Source organism: Seriola dumerili, unplaced genomic scaffold (genome assembly GCF_002260705.1).
Source record: "Seriola dumerili isolate Sdu_G_001 unplaced genomic scaffold, Sdu_1.0 BDQW01000187.1, whole genome shotgun sequence".
NCBI classification, from domain to species: domain Eukaryota; kingdom Metazoa; phylum Chordata; class Actinopteri; order Carangiformes; family Carangidae; genus Seriola; species Seriola dumerili.
Genome location: NW_019174442.1, coordinates 2,913,267 through 2,935,732, shown reverse-complemented (window position 1 = coordinate 2,935,732; position 22,466 = coordinate 2,913,267). Strand labels below are relative to the sequence as shown.

The 22,466-nt window shown below is 40.8% G+C and overlaps 1 protein-coding gene across 1 annotated transcript in view; it reads left to right on the top strand.

Moving 5' to 3' along the window:
• The window catches only part of cdh5 (cadherin 5), a 31,765-nt gene that overhangs the window by 5,138 nt on the left and 4,161 nt on the right, over window positions 1-22,466 (top strand). Inside the window, exons 2-14 of the mRNA XM_022752840.1 lie at window positions 4,461-4,691; window positions 5,047-5,326; window positions 5,758-5,880; window positions 6,095-6,262; window positions 6,415-6,596; window positions 9,156-9,260; window positions 9,743-9,885; window positions 9,979-10,112; window positions 11,454-11,563; window positions 12,342-12,444; window positions 17,536-17,666; window positions 17,901-18,015; window positions 21,830-21,962. Coding sequence (XP_022608561.1) covers window positions 4,461-4,691; window positions 5,047-5,326; window positions 5,758-5,880; window positions 6,095-6,262; window positions 6,415-6,596; window positions 9,156-9,260; window positions 9,743-9,885; window positions 9,979-10,112; window positions 11,454-11,563; window positions 12,342-12,444; window positions 17,536-17,666; window positions 17,901-18,015; window positions 21,830-21,962 — 1,958 coding nt within the window. The remainder of the gene's footprint in view (window positions 1-4,460; window positions 4,692-5,046; window positions 5,327-5,757; window positions 5,881-6,094; window positions 6,263-6,414; window positions 6,597-9,155; window positions 9,261-9,742; window positions 9,886-9,978; window positions 10,113-11,453; window positions 11,564-12,341; window positions 12,445-17,535; window positions 17,667-17,900; window positions 18,016-21,829; window positions 21,963-22,466) is intronic.

Here is a 22,466-nt window from a genome sequence, read left to right as displayed (position 1 = left end):
TTAAACTCAGTTCAGTCGTTAGTTGCCTTGTAATGATGTACATTTTTGTATGTTCAATTGGATTAGGCCAACCACCCACACAGCATGAGCAGCAGTATAACTTAAAACACACAGAAGATGTCCAACCGCAGACAGTAAACCAATTAAAGTGTTTTACTCTAAAGTACTGATCTAATAAATGACTGATTCATGAGTTTATCCATCACATCCCATTAATGTTTGAGTTTTGCCTTTGAAAAATGCTTCCCGCCCCCTCACATGGATAAACCCCCCGTCCTTTGTTCTCATTCAATACAGTAACAGTGAACTTGTTATACCAGCAGTCTTCTTAAAGGGAGTGAACCAGTTATAACACATGCATTTACAAATCATAGATTTTACACATTTTCATATTCTGGTTATTTAAGAGTCAAATACAGTTAAACAGCTTCAGTAAATGTTAGATAACTCAACTTGCATGAGTTGTTGGGTTGTTTTCCAAGCTTTGTATTCATCCGTGCTGTTTGTATTATCGCATGTTTGTTTTGAACAAAAACATTTCTTAGTTTGTTTAAAACACGTTAAAAGTCTTTTCAAAATTACCTCAAGACTCATTCACAAAATGATTATTGGTCTGAGAATATAAACAACAGACTCTGCTTGTTGGATTTTTTTTTCTTTCTTGAAGGTCATCTAAGGAGGTTTTCTGCAGGCCTATGTTTTTTGGAAGTGGCTGCGTGAGAACATACATGTGCAGCACGGGGTGCGATTACTTTGTTTGTCCAGAACACGTTGAGAGGAAGGATATGGGCTGACACAAAGTAAAAACTACACAGGGTGATGAGAGGACACTGCAGGAAACTGTCAGGAAATAAGTTTGTTCTTGAACAGAAGTCAGTGTCTCAGTGTGACGTGCTTGTGTTACGATTAAGTGTTTGAAAAATGTTTGGAAAGACCAAATGAACTCACTAAAACAAACTAACGGTCAGCAGCATGAGAGCTAAACTAACCTTATCTGAACTCAAGTTGCCTTCAGAAACATTACATAAAACAGAATTTACACCTGAATGAAGTCAAATACAAGTACATGCACAACCTGTGCCAAGAATTAAAGAAAGAGAAAAACCATTAAAGAGAAATTATTTGAGAAAGTGAGTTTATTATGGGAGAACAAAGACAACTGAGAATATGAACCCGCAAATCAGCATTTTCCAAGACTTTGATTTATCGGTTTTATCTACAAGAACTTATAGGCGATCGTGGGAGATACAAAGAATCTGAAATAAATCACTTCCTGTTCACCTCACACATCTTTTTCTTAGACTCATAGTTAGGTCGATCAGTAACTGGAATCAGTGTTATTTTGACTTTACAATGTGGTCGACTGCAGGTAAAAATGTCCAAGAACAGGAAAGGCTCAGAACAAACCATCAGCGTGGTTCTTCTATCACAGAGAGAGGAACACTCTTCCTTGGGTTTATTTATAACAATCGAGACATGCATCCGCGTATTAAGAGCTCAACGTGAACTGATAATTAGATCAATACATCAGGTGAAATCAACGAACACCAGGAGTATTGATTGAAAATAATGAAACGAATGGAAGATAGAAAACACAGAGGGATGCAAACACTTGCTGTTGAAGTTATTGAATAAGAATAAAGTCATAGGGAAGGTTAGTAGCAAGTGAGATTAAAGATTTAGGAGGCAGAATAATTTCTCATTGGTATTAAATTTTAATTTACATGTGATTGCTTGTGTTTATTACCAGTGTATGGGGACAGATATGGGGGGATCTACAGTCAGAAAAGTCAATATTTATTGGAAACACACACATGTGCTATAGCAGACCCTCACTCTTCCATTCACAGTAAATTACAATAAAGGACGACGCACTTCTGTTTTAATTAATTTAGTCCTGAAAGGAAACTAAACAAAGAAAAACACAAGAGGAAAAATAAAACCCAAACAAAAGGATGTGAACCAAAGGCCAAAAAACACTGTTGAGTCTTTGTTTGAGCTGATTTGTGGGGAGCCGTGTGAAGAGGTCAGGGGAGGTCAGCAGAATACGAGATTAGGCCATTAGAGGGAGAAGACTTTGTGCCAGTATAATCCCCTCATCATAATCTCTCTTTCTCCCTCCCTGCTGCTAATGGCTGGAAGACAATAAGATGCACTAATCTGTCTACTGGGATGGCACAGGGCTGCGCCGAGATATCTACTGGAGTACAGAGCACATATAGACTAAAATGTTTTGAAGATTATTTCCCTGGCATTTCTGCTTTATTAGATAGAGCCTGGTGGGGGGTGGGGATGGGGATGGGGGGCTGGGGGAGATAGAGAGACAGAACGAGGCGGAGAGACGGCAAGAAAGAACAGGGAAGAAAAGCTGAAGTTTACCCGCCTGCTGGTGCTTGTGGACGTTACCTTATACATTTTTATTTTGGTTAAGTAGTGCTAAAATAGCTCGTAGGCAGGAACAGCTGATGCAAGACGGTGAAACGTCTTCCAACTCGTAATCAATCAAAAACCATAAATCAGATGAAGTTTGGTTTAAATTTAAAGGGGGATTCCACCAAAATCTCCACTTCACTCTTTGACTCTATTCCCTTGTTTTCGGGATAATTTAGTGTTTGTTAGTTAACACTGGTGGAGCCTGGAGAGTGAATGTTGTGGATTATTGTGTGTTACATCGCAAAACCAGATCAGTGGTTCATGATGTAATACACCAGCGATGTGGTGAGAAACTATTCCTTAAGTAGCGAGGTCACATGACACAGCCTTTGAAGTCAGCTGTGTTTGAATAAATGGAGCAGCGCTCTTAAAGCTGGAGTTGGTTGGTTTTTAGACCTGCCATCGTTTGAGTTGAGTTGGGTTACGATTCCAAAATTGTGTGATAATAGAGAAAATTCAGTTGAGTAAAATGTCCGTTGTGACATGTATATTTCACCTTTCCTCTAGCGCCATTTCTAAATGTACAAAATGGATTGGCACAGACATTCATGGTCCCCAGAGGATGAATCCTAATCGCTTTGGTTTCCCTGACTTTACATCCTGTTACATGACGACTGGTGGAAAGTTTGCTGTGAAAGTTGATCTCCGTCGTGAAGTTTGGGTGACTTTTCCCGTGGCTCCATCGTTAGATCTAAATTTCAAAATCGTTCAGTGATTTGATTTATTTCTGTAGCAGTTTGGTTTTCTTTATTTTCTCTTCGTCTGCATGATGGAAAACGGTGCTGCCTTAAACAAATGTTGTGCTGATGGGCGTGTGTAGCTGCAGTGCAGATACAGGTCAGGATTGAACCCTTCCCTGATGCCAAAAAAAACCCCCCTGAACAGCAGTTTTTTGTTTTTTTTTACAAAGTGGAGTTTTGCAACTGATTTATTACAAATAGTTTTATCTTCCATTTCGATGATCCCAAGGTCTTATGAAGTAATCTACCAGGAACGTGTGTTTGCTTCTTTGTCTTATGAAATACAGTTCATTCTGTTGCCAGATGATGTTGCATAATGTCACCCAAAAGAAAAAAAAAAAAAAAGTTGATCCAAATTCAACTTGTTTTTTTTTTTTTTTGCAGAGCGACTGATATGCATTGGCCTTGCCAGAGTCTTCTGCATTGGGGCCCTTGTTGTGCAAATGGAGCTGTCTTAATGAAACACAGAGGAGGCTGCGTTTTCTTTGATGTATTACCATCGTTTGTCAGAGCATGATCGTATTTGACTTCAAAATTAATGTACAAAACTGACCCGTTCTTCTCTCATTATCCCAGATTTGAATCAAGAACTGGTATCAGCTACAAAGCCCTTACTATGTTACACCCATGTGCTTTCTTTTTTTTCCTTACAATTTGACGTGCTGTATTAAAGGAAAAAAAAAAAGAAGAAAGAAAGAAAACGGTAATCAAAAATTCAAAATGTCAAACAGTCCCTTTACGGAAAATGGCCTTTCTAATGGCTGATAAAGACAGACATCCTATTTGGTTTTAATGTCAGCTCCTCTCTCCGTCTCTGTTTGTCTCTCTCTCTCTCTCATGCAACACCAGTGGGTCAGGACCTAAAATGGGTCACAGGCCTATGTTTAATAGATCCCCATACGACCACAGTAGTGATATGCTTTCAGCCCAGGTCCCATGATGAGAGGCTAAATGTTTCATTTGGGTCCCAGGCTGAAAAGGTTTAAGAGCCCTGGTCCTAAATGATAGCTAGACCTCGAGCTCCGCGGCGGACTGTAAGGGGACAGCGAGTCCTTGGCCTTCACTCTGAGTCTCACCCTGGCACAGTGACGGGGTCTGTCCACAGCTGATAAGTGGGTTTTAATGTGATCTCCTCTCTCTTCTTTTCTGTTCCCTCTCTCCTCTCTAATTTCCTCTCCCTCCATTTTCCTCTCTGCACCCCTACATCTCTTATTCCTGTTTTCCCTCTACCTCCTCCCACCCTTACTCATTCTTTTACCCCCATTTCCCCCGTAACTTCTGCCTCAGATGATGGCTTGGCTCCAGCTGTGGACCACGGGGCTCATGGCCTTCTCCGTCTCTCTCGTCGTTGCTGAAGACTCTGGCCTTCCTGCGGTGGAAGCGGAGAAACGAGGCCCTGTTGAGATTGTGAAGAAGGAGTCCCATCCTGTCCTGCTCAGGCAGAAGAGAGACTGGATCTGGAACTCTCTCTATGTGGAAGAAGAAAAACCTGCTCCCATACCCTACAAGATAGGACAAGTAAGTTAACATCAACATTTTGACCTCACTGTGGGATCCTCTTTAGGATTCTGGTCCACTTCCTGGGTCCAGCTTCTACAGTGTAGTCTTAAAGCGTTTGATAATCTCCTTCCCATGGCTGTCTGAGGGAAAGGCAAAAGGGTATTTCTGTCACTTCCATTCAGTTTGATGCTGTGGCATGCCGAGAATCTGGGGCATTGACTTGTTGCTAACCAACTCTTTAATGAATATCTGAGTGATTTTTACCAGAATACTCAGTTTATTTGTAGAAATTTCGCTGTAAGTCTGATGATAAATTCAGTCCTCACTCCAGACAGTCATCTCTTATTTCAATTTTTTTTTTTTCCTTTCGCAGCTGAAGTCGAACAAGGCGGTGGGGGTGAAAAAGTTTACAATAGAAGGTGAAGGAGCGAACTCCATCTTCACAGTGGATGAAAAGGGAGACCTGTTTGTCACCAGGTCTCTGGACAGAGAACACAAGAATTTGTACAACCTGACTGCCAGAATGTATGATGGGAACAACAAGCTGATAGAGGATTCTGGGCACTTTGTCGTCCAGGTGACGGATATCAATGACAACAGCCCTGTTTTCCCCAGAACATACAATGGATCCATTTCAGAGAGGTCGTCAATAGGTGAGTAAAATAACTGATTAGAAAAATAATCAGCAGTTGTTCATCAATGTATTCCAACCAGCTCAGGCTCTGTGAGAAGACTAGGAAAAAAAGAAAGATAATAAATGAAGCAAATCCTTGCACAACAAAGTTTCTGTTTGACATTTACTATCCTGTGAGAATTCAGATTAAAAATATGCTAGACTGTGAAAAGTCATGGAAAAAATGAGACATGATGTTGACACGTGTCACAATCATTAGCACATTTTTCTGTGGAAAAAAAGGCTTGTTGTGACTTAAATAACACAATCTTAGCACATAATCATAATGTATCAATCAGCCAAACAGCAATCAACCTCTTGAACATGTTTGCAAAACACTGTATGCTGCAGTGTGATGTGTTATTGGCGATGCTAATCATTTTCTACATTTATCTTCCTCCGTTTATCTAGGAACTCAAGTAGTGGAGGTGAAGGCGACTGATGCTGATGACCCCACCACTGCTAATGGAGACCTCAAGTATTCTTTGACCCCGGACGGAGACCTTACTGCCTTTGAAATTGAGAGAAACACAGGTGGGTTCAGCGTGATCACATATCCTGCAGCGACATTGTCTTCATTTCTCTTCCTTAACGTGTCAATTTGGGGGAGCTGTAGATGTAAAGGCTATTTTTACTTGAATATGAGTCAGAGTTGACCTCAGAGGTAACACCCTGTCTGCCTGCCTCTCTCTCTCTCTCTCTCTCTCTCTCTCTCTCTCTCTGTCTCTCTCTCTCTCTGTCTCTGCAGGTATAATCAGCTGCAAGATAAACACTCTGGACCGGGAGACTAAGAGTCAGTATGTGGTGGTGGTTAAAGCTCAGGACATGAGAGGAATGGCCTCTGGCAGCACGGCCACCACCTCTGTCACCATCACCATCACAGACATCAATGACAACAAAGCTTCTTTCACTCGAAGTAAGGAACAGGAAAATCTGAAACACGCTTATTAAAAAAAAAAAAACACGATATTATTTTTGAAAGCACAGTTAATTCCACAATATGAACAGAATTAGTGTAACTGTCTCATACGCACAGCATTAAACCTGATGTGTAATTTCCCTCTGCAGAGATTTATGAACTGCAGGTTCCAGAAGACCACAAGGTGAATGAGAAGATCGGCACTCTGGAGTTGGAGGACAGAGATCAGATCCATAACAAAGAGCCCATCTTCATCATCCCCAAAGAAAACAACAAGATGTTCAGTGCTGAGCTCAGCCCTAACAAAGATGGCAACCTCATGCTCAGACATGTAGGTGGTTCATGTGGAGAATGAATAGCTGATATCTCAAGGCTAAAATGTTTTTAAAGTCTTTTTTGCAGTTTGCTTTTGGTAAGAACATGGAGATACTGATTCATTTGGATTTGATTTTTCTTTTTTGTTACCTTTAGTGAATTTGCTGCCATATTAGCTGTCTGCATTTCTTGATGCTGAGTTGAGCAGTGGTCCCCAACCTTTTCTATCCAACATGCTCGGACAGCCGTCTCAGATGTGCTCAGGTTCCTCTTCGTTTCACCTCATTGAAAAATGAGAGTCATGGCATTATTGCGTTCACCACGGAGAAAGAAGAAGTGAACATGAATTCATACGAGACATAGTTATCCTTGTTTTTATTTAGGCTTCGTGTCTTTTAACCATTTATCAATTACGTTAAGCTTTCTGTTAGCTTATGGCTAACTAGTTTTCACATGCGCTCAGTCACAACACTTGCTGTGGAGGTGTTCCAGCTATAATGGTTGGTAGGTTTTTGAGACATTAAATATACTCTAGATCGGCATAACACATGTTCTATTTATTTATATTTTAATTAGCTGAATTACTGTCTTCTGGCTATTGAAGAATTACCTCCTGAGGTACATGTGGGTCTCCCACAACCAGCACATGGATAGTTCATTTTTATAGCTAATGCAACATTAACTGAAGGTGGTTTAGGTAGTTTTTGATATTCACACTTTCATGTTGCAGCCCCCAAACTGATGGAAAGCTCACGTGCAATCATTACAATAAGCTAACATTATAAATATCCAAGAGTGAAGAGCATCGGGATTATAGCTAAATGTCAATTCTAATGTACTGACATTTTCAAAGGTGTTTTTTCTTGGATGTGGCTCTTTACACATTCTGCTGCTGGATGGCTTCCAGTTACATCAGAAAATGAAAATTTGTGGAGTCAAATGTGAGATTTTTCTTGCAGGATGACAGTTATGTATTTTTACCAAATTCAAACCCAAAAGCTTTGGCCTCCTGGTTAGCAAAGATATTCATACTTGCAGCGATGTTAGCAGGTTTACTTGACTGGTTTGGGCTCTTCAGATAAAGTATTTAGGACATCAGAGAGCTGGAAATGTATTCCTAATGAAATGAGCTCTGTAATAACTTGTACCCACGCTGGACTGGAATTGAATCGCACCACAATCTTCTCTCTCTGCTCAACTCGCCCCTCAGCTCTGCAGCCCCTCTCATCTTTCTCACCGGCTGTGTTTACATGTACAGAGTAAGCCGGCTATCGGCCACACTACGGTTAAGGTCTTATTCTTGTTAAGCTGTTTACACATGCCTTTGATACCCTGTGTCTGAGTATCCGTGTTGCCATGAATAATCCAGTTAACAGAATATTCCTGTCTACCTGTGGTTTCCCATTCACAGATAAAACAGTCCGCCAGAAAAAAAAAAAAACATTTAACTGAACAGTGGGCTATTTCTAATACAGGGGAAAGAAATGATAATCCCAGCAGAAATGTGACAGTAAGCACTGCTTGCTGTCACATATTCGTTGACATGAAAGTGTATCCGTACCACTACGCAAGTCTCAATTTGTGCAGATGTTGAAGAAGTGAAAGGAATGAGGTATTTTCATGCTACGGTATCATATTTAACATGGAAGGGAAAAAGCCGGCGTTTTACAGTATCTCTTAAATCCAGAGTACGAGTTTCACCAGGTTGTTGTAGCTGGGTTGTGACACTTAGAGCCTTTTTACACCTGGCATCAACAGCTGTCCTGAGTGAACACACGCAGGTGTAAATGCACCGAGGAGGATGATAGAGATGAATTAGAGCACATAGAAAAATAAAGTGCAAATGCAATGTGTTCCTATTGCAAAAACAGGAGGGTTATATGTGGATAAATACAGTCTTGAGCTTCAGTCTAAATAGGGAAAATATTAGTTTGTATCTGTGGAGGAGAAGAAGTGGCATCAAGACTATTACATTAACTAAAGTCATAGTAAGACATTAAAAACATTTTGTTAATGAGGGAAGGTGATGTTGTGTGAGTGTGCTGCAGAGAAGTTCAGGATTTCAGTGTGTACTTCAGAAGCATTTTAAATAAGTGGTATAAATATAGCCTTGCTGCATCTGATGTAGACAGCATAAATATGAGGTGCATGTTAATGAGAGGTAGAAATTAGCCTTGCAGGTCACTTGTGTAATCAAGTTCAAGGCTCTTTTAGAAACTATGAAATATCTTTGAAATCCAGTGTTTGAAATATTGTAACTTACAACTGAACACACTGATTTGTTGACAGCCTTCATAATAATGAAACAACACTCATTGTGCATAGTTTGAAGGAGACCTGTCGTCTTCTGTCTTAGTTGTTCTTAAACCTCTTTTTGCTCAACTCCCTTTATGCGTCCTTGCAGGTTGCCACAAAACTGAACAAATATATTTGTGCATGTAAATATAGCGCAAGTGCAAGATTGAGAAGAGCTCATGATTGGTTGTTTATGATCAATTTAAAATCAAATTCTGGTGTAATCAGTGTTGATTTATGACTTGCTGTGGACTGAATTACCATTCACCTCTTTCCCCAGGCTCTGGATTACGAGACCACGAGCAGCTACAGTTTCATCATTCAAGTGAAAGAAAACCTGATACTTCCTGCTGACAACACGAAAAGTGCTGTCACCACAGCCGAGGTATATCTCATACAGGACATCAGTAGTCTTTAAGCCTTCCTCCGGGGACGTTATCACCCGGCTTTTCATTAACTTTCTATTAAAGAATGGGAAAGACAGGGGAGGTGCTGTATCACAGGCTCATGCAAAATCACTGTGAATTCAGCTGGTTTTGAGGGCAGAGGTTTGCAGCCTGCATTGCAGCTTTAGTGGACAGGAAATACTGTTACTCGTAAGATTTATGAGTCATAAATAAGGTCACTTCCAAATTTACATATTACAGAGGTGAAGTTGACTCAGAAGTAGCTGATTAAATGTAATTTTCTCTCTGTAAATACTGTATAGTCTTAAGAACCCCTGAAGAGCCTGTGAGCCCAGAAAAAAAAAACACAGGAGTTCAGTCCAACCACTGTAGTCCATTTAAATCTTTAATGTTGTGCAAATGTGCAGAAATTACAAGTCAGAACTGTCTTTCAGCTGCTATGAATGATTTAAATTGACAGGTAAAGATCAAAGTGTTGGATGTGGACGAGCCACCAGTCTTCTCCCAGCCCATCTACACCTTCAATGTGGTGGAAGAACGGCTCGTGAACAACATAGGAACAGTTACAGCCCGGGATCCTGACAGAGCCAGCAAGAGCATACGGTACAGCGCTGTGCAAACTCCCCAAAAATAACTAATATTGTTTGTGATTCTGCACAGTGGATTACACTGATCCCTCGCTCTCTTTCGGTTTAGGTACTCCATCCCAGACAAAGACTGTCCAATCAGCATCAACCAGGTGACAGGTCAGCTGTCCACCCTGAGGATACTGGACAGAGAGCTGGAGGCCACACACATGTTTCAAGTTAAGGCACAGGAGGAGCCAAGTGGTACGTCATACACACACGCACACACGCGCGCGCACACACACACACACACACACACACACACACACACACACAAATTGCACGGGTTTATTAATCCTGTTTCCTTTTAAACAATAGATGCTCAGAAGAAAAATGAGAACCATGTGTTTCCTCTAACAACGGTAATGTGCATACAGGGAGGCAGTTAAAGAAGCCAAAAAAGACGATGTGTTCTCTTGTTATTCACTGAACAAGCTTCTCTGAATTTATTGAGGGATGCAAATGTAACACATTAACAGGGATTTTTATAGATTTAACACATTGCCAAAAACACCTGGTCGACCCACACGGGAAGGAGAGAGTAAGCAGGAAAATCACATTAGTGGGTCTCTTTGTTCACTCACAGCTTCCAAACCAAACTCTGTATTTTTAGACCTGCAGTGAATGAAATCCAAAGATCTATTTTAGTGGCTTGTCATGATGTTTAAGGAACACAATGGTCCCCTGAGCTTGACAAGGTCCTCGATATACAGTACATGTACTGTACTAAAGATAGTTTCAAAATCTCAGTAGAAGAGACGGGAAACAGACCCACACGTTTATCAAAAGATGAATATTCTAAAAGAACACCAGTGATGCAAAATAAATGTAAAAGCTGCTTTAATGTGACAAAAGAAACTGGCCAACAAACAGCTCACAAATAGAAATGCTTTCAGTCAGTTGACCTTAATCAGTCCCATCAATGCACAGAGACACACACCTGATCATTATCTTGGCTAATCGCTGCCAGATCTGACCATTAAGGTGGAGGACAAACAAGACAAAAGTGGAAATAAATAAATAATTAAGCAGAAAAAACTTTTAAAAAAAAAAACTAAAAATTTGGAGACAAAGTCAAAATGTAGATGAATTCTTTTTAAGGTAGTAACTGATTTTCCAAATGAGCTCCTCTGCAGGATTTATCAGGTTCTCAATAAATAATGCACAGTGGGAAAACTGAACAGCCGCTGTAAGAAAACGATGAGGAACAGACGATGATTTGAAGAATCATTTCCTGTCCTGGTGGTACACCTGTCTCCTACCGTGTCCGCTTTAACAGGATGGATTTGTTTTGCTTTTATACCGAAGACCACAAATCCATAAAAATAAGATTACATTACATCTTCAGAGTTACATATAAGGATTTATTTTGTCCTCCAGCGTTAGTGTCTGCTCTGTAGAATTCCTGCAGGCTGCTCATTGAAACATCTTGTGCATTTCTATTGACTGTTTCCATTGTCATCCGACTCAGCGCTGCAGTACAAATTCACAAAATTAGCCCCAGTGCTCCGCAGTTAATCATGTGCTGTTGTCTCTTCTCGGCAGGTTTGGAGTCATTTGTAAAAGTTAATATTGTAGTTCAGGACATTAACGACAACAAGCCTGAACTGGTTGTGGACGAGATCTTCGTCTGTGAGAACGACGTCACTGAAACGGTAAGAAAAACCTGTTTCTAGTAGTTTATCTCTTGATTTATGTAGGTTTGTATTCAACTCGGCTGATGTTCAAAAAGATTTGTGGCTTTACTTCAACCTCTGTATCAGCCCTTCCCTCATAGTGGATATTTACAGATAGACACCTAATAATAAACTGGGTTTAAACAGTTTGAATACCTGATACCTGATTTATTTGCAATTGTTGTGTTGTTCAAAAACAGGATCCCCACTAACATCTGTGCCACAAACTGAACACCACACTGGCAGCAAAAATACATGCACACTACAAAGTATTCAGTTTGGTCTCATGAAAAACACCACAATTTCCTAAGTAAATGATAAATGGACCTCATTTATTGTACTGTATACAGTGCCTTTATCCCAAGAGCGATGCAAAGTGCTCATATACACACACTTTCATGCAAGGTCAACCTTCCCTGCAAAGTGTTGGTGTTTTTCTCCTATATTTACAGCAGGGAGGAGGTGCAGCTAGAATATGTGGAAGTTAAATGTGTGAGGAACAGATTTATCTTATTTTGCACGTATCCTGGTTAAATTTCAGGTGCATTCGAATTAGTGAGGAAAAGATTGAATGTCTAAACACAACCATAACCAGTGTTTTGGAAGATGAGGAAATGTAATTTACATGTCAACAGTATGTGTCTTAAGAGTGCTCATCTCACAAACCATAGATATGCTGTGTACATTTAAACTGCATTTGCTGTAAATTAAATTTGAGGATGGATTTATTAAATTACATTTTTCTGTCTGTCCTCAGGTGATAGGAACTTTGCGAGCCGCAGACAAAGACGACCAGCCGGCCTCCTTCAGTTTCAGCCTGGGCAGCGAGAGCTCCAACTTCTCCATCAAAGATTACGGCAGTAAGTCTTTTTTTTGTGCACCGAGCATATATTTACCTTTCCTTTCTTGCTTGTTGCTCTAAATGGTGCTCGAAGGCAAAGCACTGGCCTCGGCACTTGTTGCTATGCAACAACTGAAACTCCATTTGAAGCACAGTGCTTTGTTGCTGAAATTTGAAATTATTTTAACTTCTCAAAGCTTTGGTTCTCCCGGCCAGACAGGGGATTTAGAGACCCTGTCTGGGACCATAAGTGCTGTCTAGAATGCACAACGGCAAATATTGAAAGTAATGAGAGCAAGTGGCTCGGTGGACTTGCAGATGACTCTCTATGTATTCTGAACTCATCCCAGCTGAGGGTGTTAAAAAAACATGTCACACACAGCGCTGGTGGGGTGCTTTTCACAATAAAATCATGGAAAATGTGTCCATAGAAAACTGCGCCAAGAGGAATGTAGGGATATGCATGAGAGTACTCACTCAGTAAATTAGCTTTTGATTAAGTGTGTAGTCCAAAGATGAGGCTGCAGCTTACAATTTAAACGCTTTATTGATCAAGCATGAAACAGACTTTGACGGGCAGTGTACTGTTCTGACTGGAATTTCGCCAAACTCATTTAAATATAAGACAAAGTTAAATGTTTTAAATGAGTCGGGTTAATTCCTCTATATGAACATTGTGTGTGTTTATACATCTCTAAATTCTTCAGCTCGCAGCTCTGTGCTTTGATGTAAATACTAACCAACGTGCTCAGAATGATAATGCTAACATGCTGAAGTTTAGCTGTGTTCATCTTAGTTTAGCCTTTTAGCATGCTAATGTTGAATGCTAACATCTGATGGGAATTTCATTAGTTTTGCAAGTATTTGAACTAAAGTACTGAGTAGATTAAAGATTTGACCTTCTAATGGTGCTAGATGAAAAGTTAAGGGATCACCAAAGGGTAAAGGAGTGTTTTTACCTTGTTTTTTGTTTGTTTTTTGTGATTATTTTTTATTTTATTTGATAGTGATGTTGCAGTTTAACATACTTCCAATACAGATCATGAAACTGATGCGCTGCACTGAGAGTTTATTGCTAATTGCTTGACCCTAGTTGGACTTTTACTTACACAATATAATTAGAATATACAGCTTTCAGTTTCATAAAACACAATACACTAAAAATGTAGAAATACAATGACAGACAAACAAACTGACTAACTAACAAACAAACAAACAGTAATTTAGATTACAATTAGTTTATTGTGGAGTTGTAGTTTACGGTTTTATTTTTATATATATTTTCAATCTATTTAATAGTTTTTGGAACATTTCTCTTAAAAAACACCAAGTGTGGGCCTCATGGTGGAGCTAAACGAAAAGTCCGGAGGTCACAACCGATCCAAAACCGTTCAGATTCATCCTCTGGTCGCCGTGAAAATCTCTGCCAAATTTAATGACAATCCACCAAGTGATAGATATTTCATCCTTGACCAAATCCGTGACAAGCTGCTGCTACAAACATGCTGAGGGATCTTCTGATACGCCACCTGATGTACTTGTTACACTTGTATTCTTCGCCACAGTGTCTGGCTGGTGCTAGTTCCATCATACCCAACATGAAAGGAGATCTTTCTGCTACCAAAAGATTATCCTAAATTCAAAGCAGCATCTACGCTGGCAGATCTGGACTGAAAACGTGTGGATATAAATGTACAAGTTGAGAAATGTCAGCTCGGATAAACAGACTGTGACACAGATGACGGTGTGAAACTCTACAGAGACATTTTCTTTGATCCAGACATTGATATTTAGGCAAAGGTTGGTGCTCTGTTACGTCAGATTTCCAAAGCTTATTTGGGTTATTCAGCTTAGGACACAAAATGGCACAAGTAAAACAGTTTTTCATCATTTTTGATCATCACATACACTTATAATACATGAAAGCCTGAGGAAAAGTGTTACCAACTGTTCTAGTCAAATATTAAAAGTCTGAATAGATGAAAGCCTTAGGTAGTCAGATGAAAGATTTAGGTGAAGTGTTACTGTTTAATTTAAGTGAAATTTGAAACATATTGAAGGGAAGATAAACAGAGGGGGGAAAAGAGCAGGAATCTGCCTCATCCATTTCCTCTCTGCTCCTGCCTGGAGGGGTTGACATGTTGAGCCGATGGAGAAAAGGAATAGGAAGATGGAGGAGAGCAAAAGGAAAGACAGATGAGGCAGAGGTGGAAGAAAAGATGAAAGGAGGCAAGAGGAAGAGATCTCGATTAAGGGAGACGGGTAATATTAAAGTGGGACTGTGTTAAAATGAGGACAGGGAGCAAACGTAAAGGAGAGAGGATAATAAGGAGGGATAAACAAGAGAAGAAAAAGAGAGATAGGAAAGGAGAAGAAAAAATAAGAATGAATGAAGACGTAAGGAGGAAGAAAAGGTAAGAAAATAAAGAGAGAAAATTAACAGGAATAGGTGAAATAACCATAGAAGGTGAGAAAACAGGAGAAAAGATGAGAGAAAAAAGGGGAGAGGAGAGAAAAGGCTAAAATGAGAAGTGAGAAAAGAGAAGGACAAGGAATGAAATAAGAAAACGAGGACAAAGGAGGAGATGAGGACAGAAATGAACATGAAGAGGAAATGGAAGAGTAGGGAAAAAAAGAGTGAGAGGAAAAGGGGGAAGAGAGAAGAAGAAAGAGACAAAAAGAGAAAAGATGACAAGACCGGAGATGACAGAGGAAAAGAGGGGAGAAAAAGAACAGAAGGAAAAGGGATGCAAGAGGAAATAAGGACAGTGGTTGTCCAAAGAGAGGGAGAGAGGAGGAGGACATGATAACAGAGGAAAAGATGACATCAAATGTTTGAATGAAGGGTTAAAAAGAAAGGGGGGAGAAGAGGAAAATAGGAGGAAGATAGGAGATGAGAAGAGGGGTGAGAAGTAGGGAGGGTGAGGGGAAGAAAATAGGAGGAGAGGTGAGGAGGAGGAAGGAGAGGGGAGGAAGGAGAGGGGAGGGGAGGAAGGAGAGGAGAGTAGAGGAGACGAAGGAGAGAAGAGGAGAGGAGGTGGATAGTTGTTTGATAAGTGCTGGTTGTCAGTGTAAACCTCTGTTCTCCCCTGTGCCTCCAAAAAACTCATCTGACAGCACCTCACACCACTTACCTCAAACACTGCACACACACATGCACACGCACGCACACACACACACACACACACACACACACACATATATACTCTCATGCAACAAGAGCTGCAAAGTGAAGACTCCTAAAATATTTATCAACTACCAGCTCTTTAAAACTTGCAAAAAACAACCATGCTTTCATTATGGGGTCCAGAAACACACACACACACGCACGCACACACACACGCACACACGTACGCACACACGCACGCACACGCACACTCCAGCAGTCAGTGTAGCTTTCACAGTGAAGTGACAGGACTTGTGTCTTGGTGTTGGTGTTCAGACCAGGCGGCCACATGAAGCTCGCTGCATTAATACCAGACAGACAAGAGAGAGGAGGAGGAGGAGGAGGAGGAGGAGGAGGAGGAGGAGGAGGAAGGAAAACAAGGAGATGAAGAGAGAAAGGGGCTAATGAGAAGTGGGAGGAGAGAAACGGAGAGAACAAAAGAAATACAGAAAGGACAGTGAGACAAACGCAGGAATCCAGAGAGACGGGAACAAGATGAATTCAAACCAAGAAGGAGCAGGAGATGAGACAAAGAGCAGGGGAGAGATGAAGAGGGACAGAAGCTGTTTTCATCTTTTATTCAGTTAGTTAAGGCTTCATCTGTACCCATGTCCTCCCACTCACACGCCTTCAGTGACTACATGTTGTCTTGTAGACAATACTGAGAAACCTGGATCTGCGGAAGTGGTCGTATGAGTCTCATTTGGGTGTCAGACACGTTGACCTTTCATTAAAAGGTCAGTTGAAAATACCTCCAGTATCTCACCGGGCAAATAGTTTGTCCGTGGGATTTGAGATATCTTGTCTGCGAGATGTGTGAACTTTTTGTCCTGAGCGCAAACAAGCTAATGAGCGAGCAAAGTGAGAACAAACTGTGACCTGTTTGGACAAGAAATATTTCCTCATGAGAAAGTTGTTTCAGTGACTTTTCTCTTTAATGAGGACAGGTCTGGTAGAGGAGGAACAAAGGAAGATAACTGCACAACCCGTCATATGCAAAGCTTGTCCAGTAAAGTGGAAGAACACAGAGACAGGAAATTCAGGTGTGAAATTGCAGCTGAAATAAAGTTGCGTCTTTTATTCAGGTCACAACAAAGCTGCATTTTCAGTTGGTACGTCGCTGCTACCACTAATGATCATGGCGAGACGTCCGAATGAGTCAGAGTTCATTTTGAAGGATGTGAAACAAGTCTCAGGATGGATAAAACTGTTGAGCCAAGTGCTCTGGGTCTCCTTTCATAAAAAACCCATCCAATATGTGCAAAATGTAAAAAAAAAAAAAAGAAAAAAAAAAAGCACATCCAGGTTTTCTTTTTATTTAAACTTGTCCCTAAACCAGAGCTGCATGTATAGAGTGTGTTTCTTTGTCTGAGAGTTTCACAGTATGTCTTAGTGTTCAGAGGGGTCTTTCCTGCCATTGTGTTCTCCAAACTTCCTCCAGCGGTGGGATATTGTCCCATCGTCTCAGCAGGAAACTTCTGCCCGATGACGATTTGACTAATGACTGCATTGTTGGCCGGGTCTGCAGATGGAGACGTCGCTCTGTTCCGCTCAACATGTTTCAGTCCTCTTTCTTGTTTTTGATCCACTGTTGCAGGTTTTTAAGGTGCTGCCACAATCTATAATCCTAAATGACTCAAATCCTAAACGCACCAAGCTGACAGATAATCACAAATTATCTGTCAGCTTTTATGTAACGACTCTTCTTCCTGCCGTCGAACCTCATATCTTGTTTGATCTGCGGAGCGCGACGCTGTAAAAATAGACTCAGTAGACTCTATAGACGGAGCAGGTGAACATTAGATACACTTCAGTGAAACAAGGTGATGAGTCAGACAAATTAGACATGGATTTTTGCAGGAAGGAGATGCACATTTGTTTTTGTAAAGGTGGTTGCGATATTTTGTACATTCACCGTGGGTACTTATACGCTTCCTTGTGCAGACAACTCAGCAGACATCATGGTGAAACAAGGCCCGTTCAGCCTGGATGACCCCAAGGATTACAAGGTGGATGTGCGCATCAGTGACGGAGGACGGCCCATCCAGACCAGCATTACCACACTGGCAATCAAGGTGTGTGTGTGTGTGTGTGTGTGTGTGTGTGTGTGTGTGTGTGTGTGTGTGTGTGTGTGTTGAAACGATTTCACAAATTCACTTTAAATCGTTTTATTTGATCGAATTCACCAGTTTTTGTCCAGTGAAAGTCAGAGTATCTAATCACACGCAGGGATTTAGCTTGTACTGTGGTTTAGATGGACAAACCGTAAATGAAAGCTGCTTGATTAATCAGTTAATTTCCCGATGTAGTCGTGTCGCTGTGACGCCAGGCGGATTCCTACGCAGTGCAAAGCCAGTGCTCGGAGGATGTCAGTGAGTGTCCACGCCCTGATCGCCATTCTGCTCTGCATCCTGACCATACTGGGTAGGTTCAAGTTCAGATTTATCTTTTCTTCCTTTTCTTGATTTCCTCTTTCCTCTGTCCTTCTTTTATAGTCTCCATTTTGGTGGAAACTTCTCCGACATCACCTGCAGTGTTTTCTTCAGGGTGGAGATCATCTTATGTTCTTGCTCTTCCTATATACCTTCATACATCAGAGTGTTTACAGGTGTTTGAGAGCATCAGTGCACATGTGAAAAAAGTTGCAAAAAGCCTTTTTGCGGCTCCAGAGGGAGGAAAGTCTGATGCTTCGTCCTAAAGCGGTGTCACTTAAGTCAGCGTCATTTGGGGCTGAAGACATGTTTGAAAAGACCTCTGTAGCTCCAGAGGCTCAAGGCTACAGCAGCTGCTGCTAGCATAACACATTTGAATCGAATCTGAGACTCGCTACGGGGTCACCTCAATTTTGGTTGTTTCTAAACAGCAAAACGTTAAATAACTAACATAAACATGATGAATGATTCTGTGGAATACGATTTTCATCCATTAACGTTTACCTGTCGTTCAGCTGATTATTATTTTTTGTAGTCGGAAGTAAACAAATCTGAATCTCAAACAAACAAATTTATTCCAAACATGGGGAAATATGAAATGTTTTACTTCCTGTTTGGCTCAGGGTTTGTTAAGGGTTTATCAAACACTAATATGTGGGCATTTGTGTAAGACATGTAAGAGAAAATGTCGATTGCTGATGAACTGAATTTTACATGTTTGTCTCACAATCTGCTAACAAACAGGTGCAAAAGCCTTTTTTTTTTTTTAAGTCCTCAGCGTTTTTATTCTCTGAGAAAATTCATGAAGACGGCATCAATGATAGATGTAAAAAAGCCAGCTCTGAGTGATTAAGGCATGAGCACAGATTCACTTGCCCTTGCTTTGCGATAAATAAGATCTGTGTTTTGTGGGGAACTTTTCCCCTCCTGGTGTTGTTGGTTTTATGAATAATGCAGTGGCGGATGTGGAAATAATGCCTGCAGTTGTGAGCTCAATATTCTCTTTGATACCTTCGCTCCCTGCTCCTTTTTTTTTTTTTCTGGGGGAAAAAGAGACACTTGTCATGTTGGATGAGTGGCACGCTGGAGATAGTTGGCTAAACAAGAGGGATCTGGGATGAGAAGTGCTGAGGAAGAAAGGGGAAAGAGAAGAAGAAGAAGAAGTTGAAGATAAAGAAGGACGGAGGCGGAGTGACAGATGGAAAAAAAAAAACTTATATCTAGACTTAGATATGGGAGGTGGAGAGGGGTGAGAAAGGCAGAGAGACGAGAGGCGAGTGAGACAGAGAGCTGAGGTGGAACGAGACCAAGTGAGAGACGGAGCGAGACAGAAAGAGGTCGAAGAGGAGAATTGTGGGAAAAGCAGCAGAAGAATAGGAGTGGTAATGAGGAGAGTTTATCAGCTCTTTAGGTGCCGTCTGCTTATCAAACACCACCAAACACTCAACCTATTAACTATTAATACACTCCTTCACTATCGCGCCTTTTCCCCTCAGTTTTTTTTTTCCTTCATCTCTCGCTTCCTCTTTCTCTTTCCCTCTGGGTCTCTGTCTCTCTCTCTCTCTCTCTACCTCCCTCTCTCCTCCTTTCTGTCTCTCTTTCTCTTTATCAAACACCCCCAACATAGGCCAGATTAACTATTTAATGCACTTGTCATTATCTGCCAGGGCCCAAAGCAATTTACCGTGCTTCCCATTCACAGGCGCATTTTCTCACAAGAAGTTGGGTTTGACACACCAAAAGACATTTTTCTCAGTCGTTTTTCTACAAAGAAAGGGGCTCTGTCTTTTTCTCTTTTTTTTTTCTCTCTTCTCTCGTTCCTCTAAGTCTGATATCTCCAGAGCTTATTAAACTGCAGAGCATGTGTTGTAAAAGATTAATCTGTTGGTTTCCCATGCAAACTTAAATTAGTCCCGCTCGCCCTCAACTAAAAGGCATGGCTAATGCTGCCCGTCCGCTGAGAGAGAAAGAGGTTCATATCGGGACTGAGGCTCGAGGCCTAATCTAATGTCAAATGTATCCTTCGTCTCCTCCTTCTCTCCTCATCTGTCTTCTTTTTTGACTTCCGCAGCCCTGATTTCGTTTTTTTTTTTTTTTCCACTTCCTTCTTCCCTCAGTCGTTTGCGCTCCTTATTTGTTTCTCCTTTCCCTTTATTCATCCTCTTCCTTTCTTTTCCTTGTCCTCATTCCTCCGCTCTCTCGCTGCAGGACATGAGTCAGAAAGACTTTAGTTTCTTTTACACCACTTCCTTATAAGCTGAGTTTGGACAAAATGAAGGTGTAAGTCTGTATTTTATCCCTCCTCTTTAGTTCTTTTCTGTCTTTTCCCAGTTTCACCATTCTCTTTCCAGTTAAGCTTGAGACACACATTACAGTTTCTGGCCCTGTTGCAGTTGATCAGTACAACTTAATCAGACCAATGTAGACCAAGTCATCACTGGTGCTGGCGGTCGGGGAGATGAAATCGCACACATTCAGGTGTTCAAGGGTTGCTATTCATCATTCCCATTAAACTCGTTGAACCTTTCATGTCACACTGGGGAAGAAAGTTTTGCAGTTTACAGTTAGTTGCACGTTTCTCTCCAACCACAGTCATTATTTTCCCTCAGCTTCGTTCGCTTTTCTGCACAAATCGTATCATAAATCAGTAAGACCTTAATGTCCATCTCTGTGTTGGTACGGTAACACGCAATATGATATAATAAAATATTACATGCCAGCCATGTGCTCTTCTCAAGCTTCTTCTTCCAGAGTTGACTGTTGGTAGGAAACGAGAGGCGAACAGCGCTCTCTGTCGACCTCCATCCACTCTGACCTTCTTCTTCTGTGAAATTTGTCTCTCTAACAATGTTGCGCCGCTTCCGTCTTTGTTCTTGACGCACACGAGTTGTAATTAACATAATTTGAACGCAAACAGATTGTAATGATTTTCTTTTTTTAAGATTCTTGCACATACAGTACATTCTTATCTTTATTCTCTGACTTCCTTTCCTCTGTTTCCTTTCTCCTCTTTCTCCCCTCCATTTTCTGTCTTACTCACTTGTTTATTTCTTCATCATCTACCAGCTCCAAACTTGCTTTCCTTTCCTTCCTTTCTCATCCCCCTCTCAGTCCGCCTTGTTTTCTCATTTCCCACCTCCCCCTCCTGTTTTTACTGACTCTCTCTTCCTGTTTCTTGTGCTCCCCTCTCTCTATCTGTCTCTGGCTGAGTAGATTCATTTAAGGTTTAGATGCTCGGGGCGAATGTTTCAGACACCTTAAACCATTCCCTCCTCATTCTCTCCCCTGTTCTTACTCTGTTTTCTAGTCTCTTGGTAGCGCTCCACTTTCCTCTCTTGTTTCCTGCCCCCGTCCTTATTCTGTTTTGCTTTGGCCTAATTTTCTCTCATGTTTTTAAATTCGTAGAACTGTTGGTCCAGCATGAAAGGTGGTATAATAATAGCTCTGTGTTTGTGTTCTTCGGCGGATGCCTTCAATTTCTATCAATTCGTTTTAGTTCCTTTAGCAGATGAGACATGCAACAGAGGGGATTTCACATTTTACATCTTTATATACGGCCTGAATGTGATGTCTTTTCCTAGAATGCTTCTTGACAACTTTAATCTTGCAAGGTCAGACCTCACATGGATATAACTTGAGGTCTGCACTGGCTGTCAATCACTGCCCATTAACAATGTCGTTTTTTAAAACCCATTTTGTTGTATTTCAACATTATATTACCGTGTTTCAAATACTGATGAACGTGTGAAAGCAAAACCTGAGAGTGAATCCATGGCAAATTAACTTTCCTGTGCTTTGCTTCTCAGTCATAGTGATCCTGTTTGTGATGAGGAAACGCTACCAGAAGGATTCTCTGGCCAGTATGAAGAACAGCGGGGAAATCCACGAGCAGCTGGTCACTTACGACGAGGAGGGAGGAGGAGAGATGGACACTAACGGGTATGTGGACGAAAACAAACACACTAACGCCCTTCTGCTTATTTTCTCTTTCGTAATAACTTGTAAAACTTGACAGTCTCTTTTTATTTATTATTTAGAGCACAGCTGTAAAACAACAAAAAAATAGATTAAAATCTGAGCTGTAAAAAACTGATAAACTAATCATTTCTTTCCCCTATTGTTGATTTTTCTTTGTATCAATGTCGTAAACTGTATTAACTCTCCCCATCTGCACTCTTTATCTTCTCTTCTGTAAATTTGCTGACCCAGTTTATCCGACTGCCATCATTAAAGTTTAATCTAATCTGAATCTAATCAATCTATATTTAAATAGTATCCAAACCATATGCAATCCTCTAAACTATCCATATTAACTGCACCATATGCTGTCAAAAGGATGCACTGATGACTTGGTTAAAATAGCAAACAACCTCAAATCACAGAAATGTTCAAGACAGACAGCAGAAAGTACATTGAATTTTTTATTATTGACATTCCTGTTCT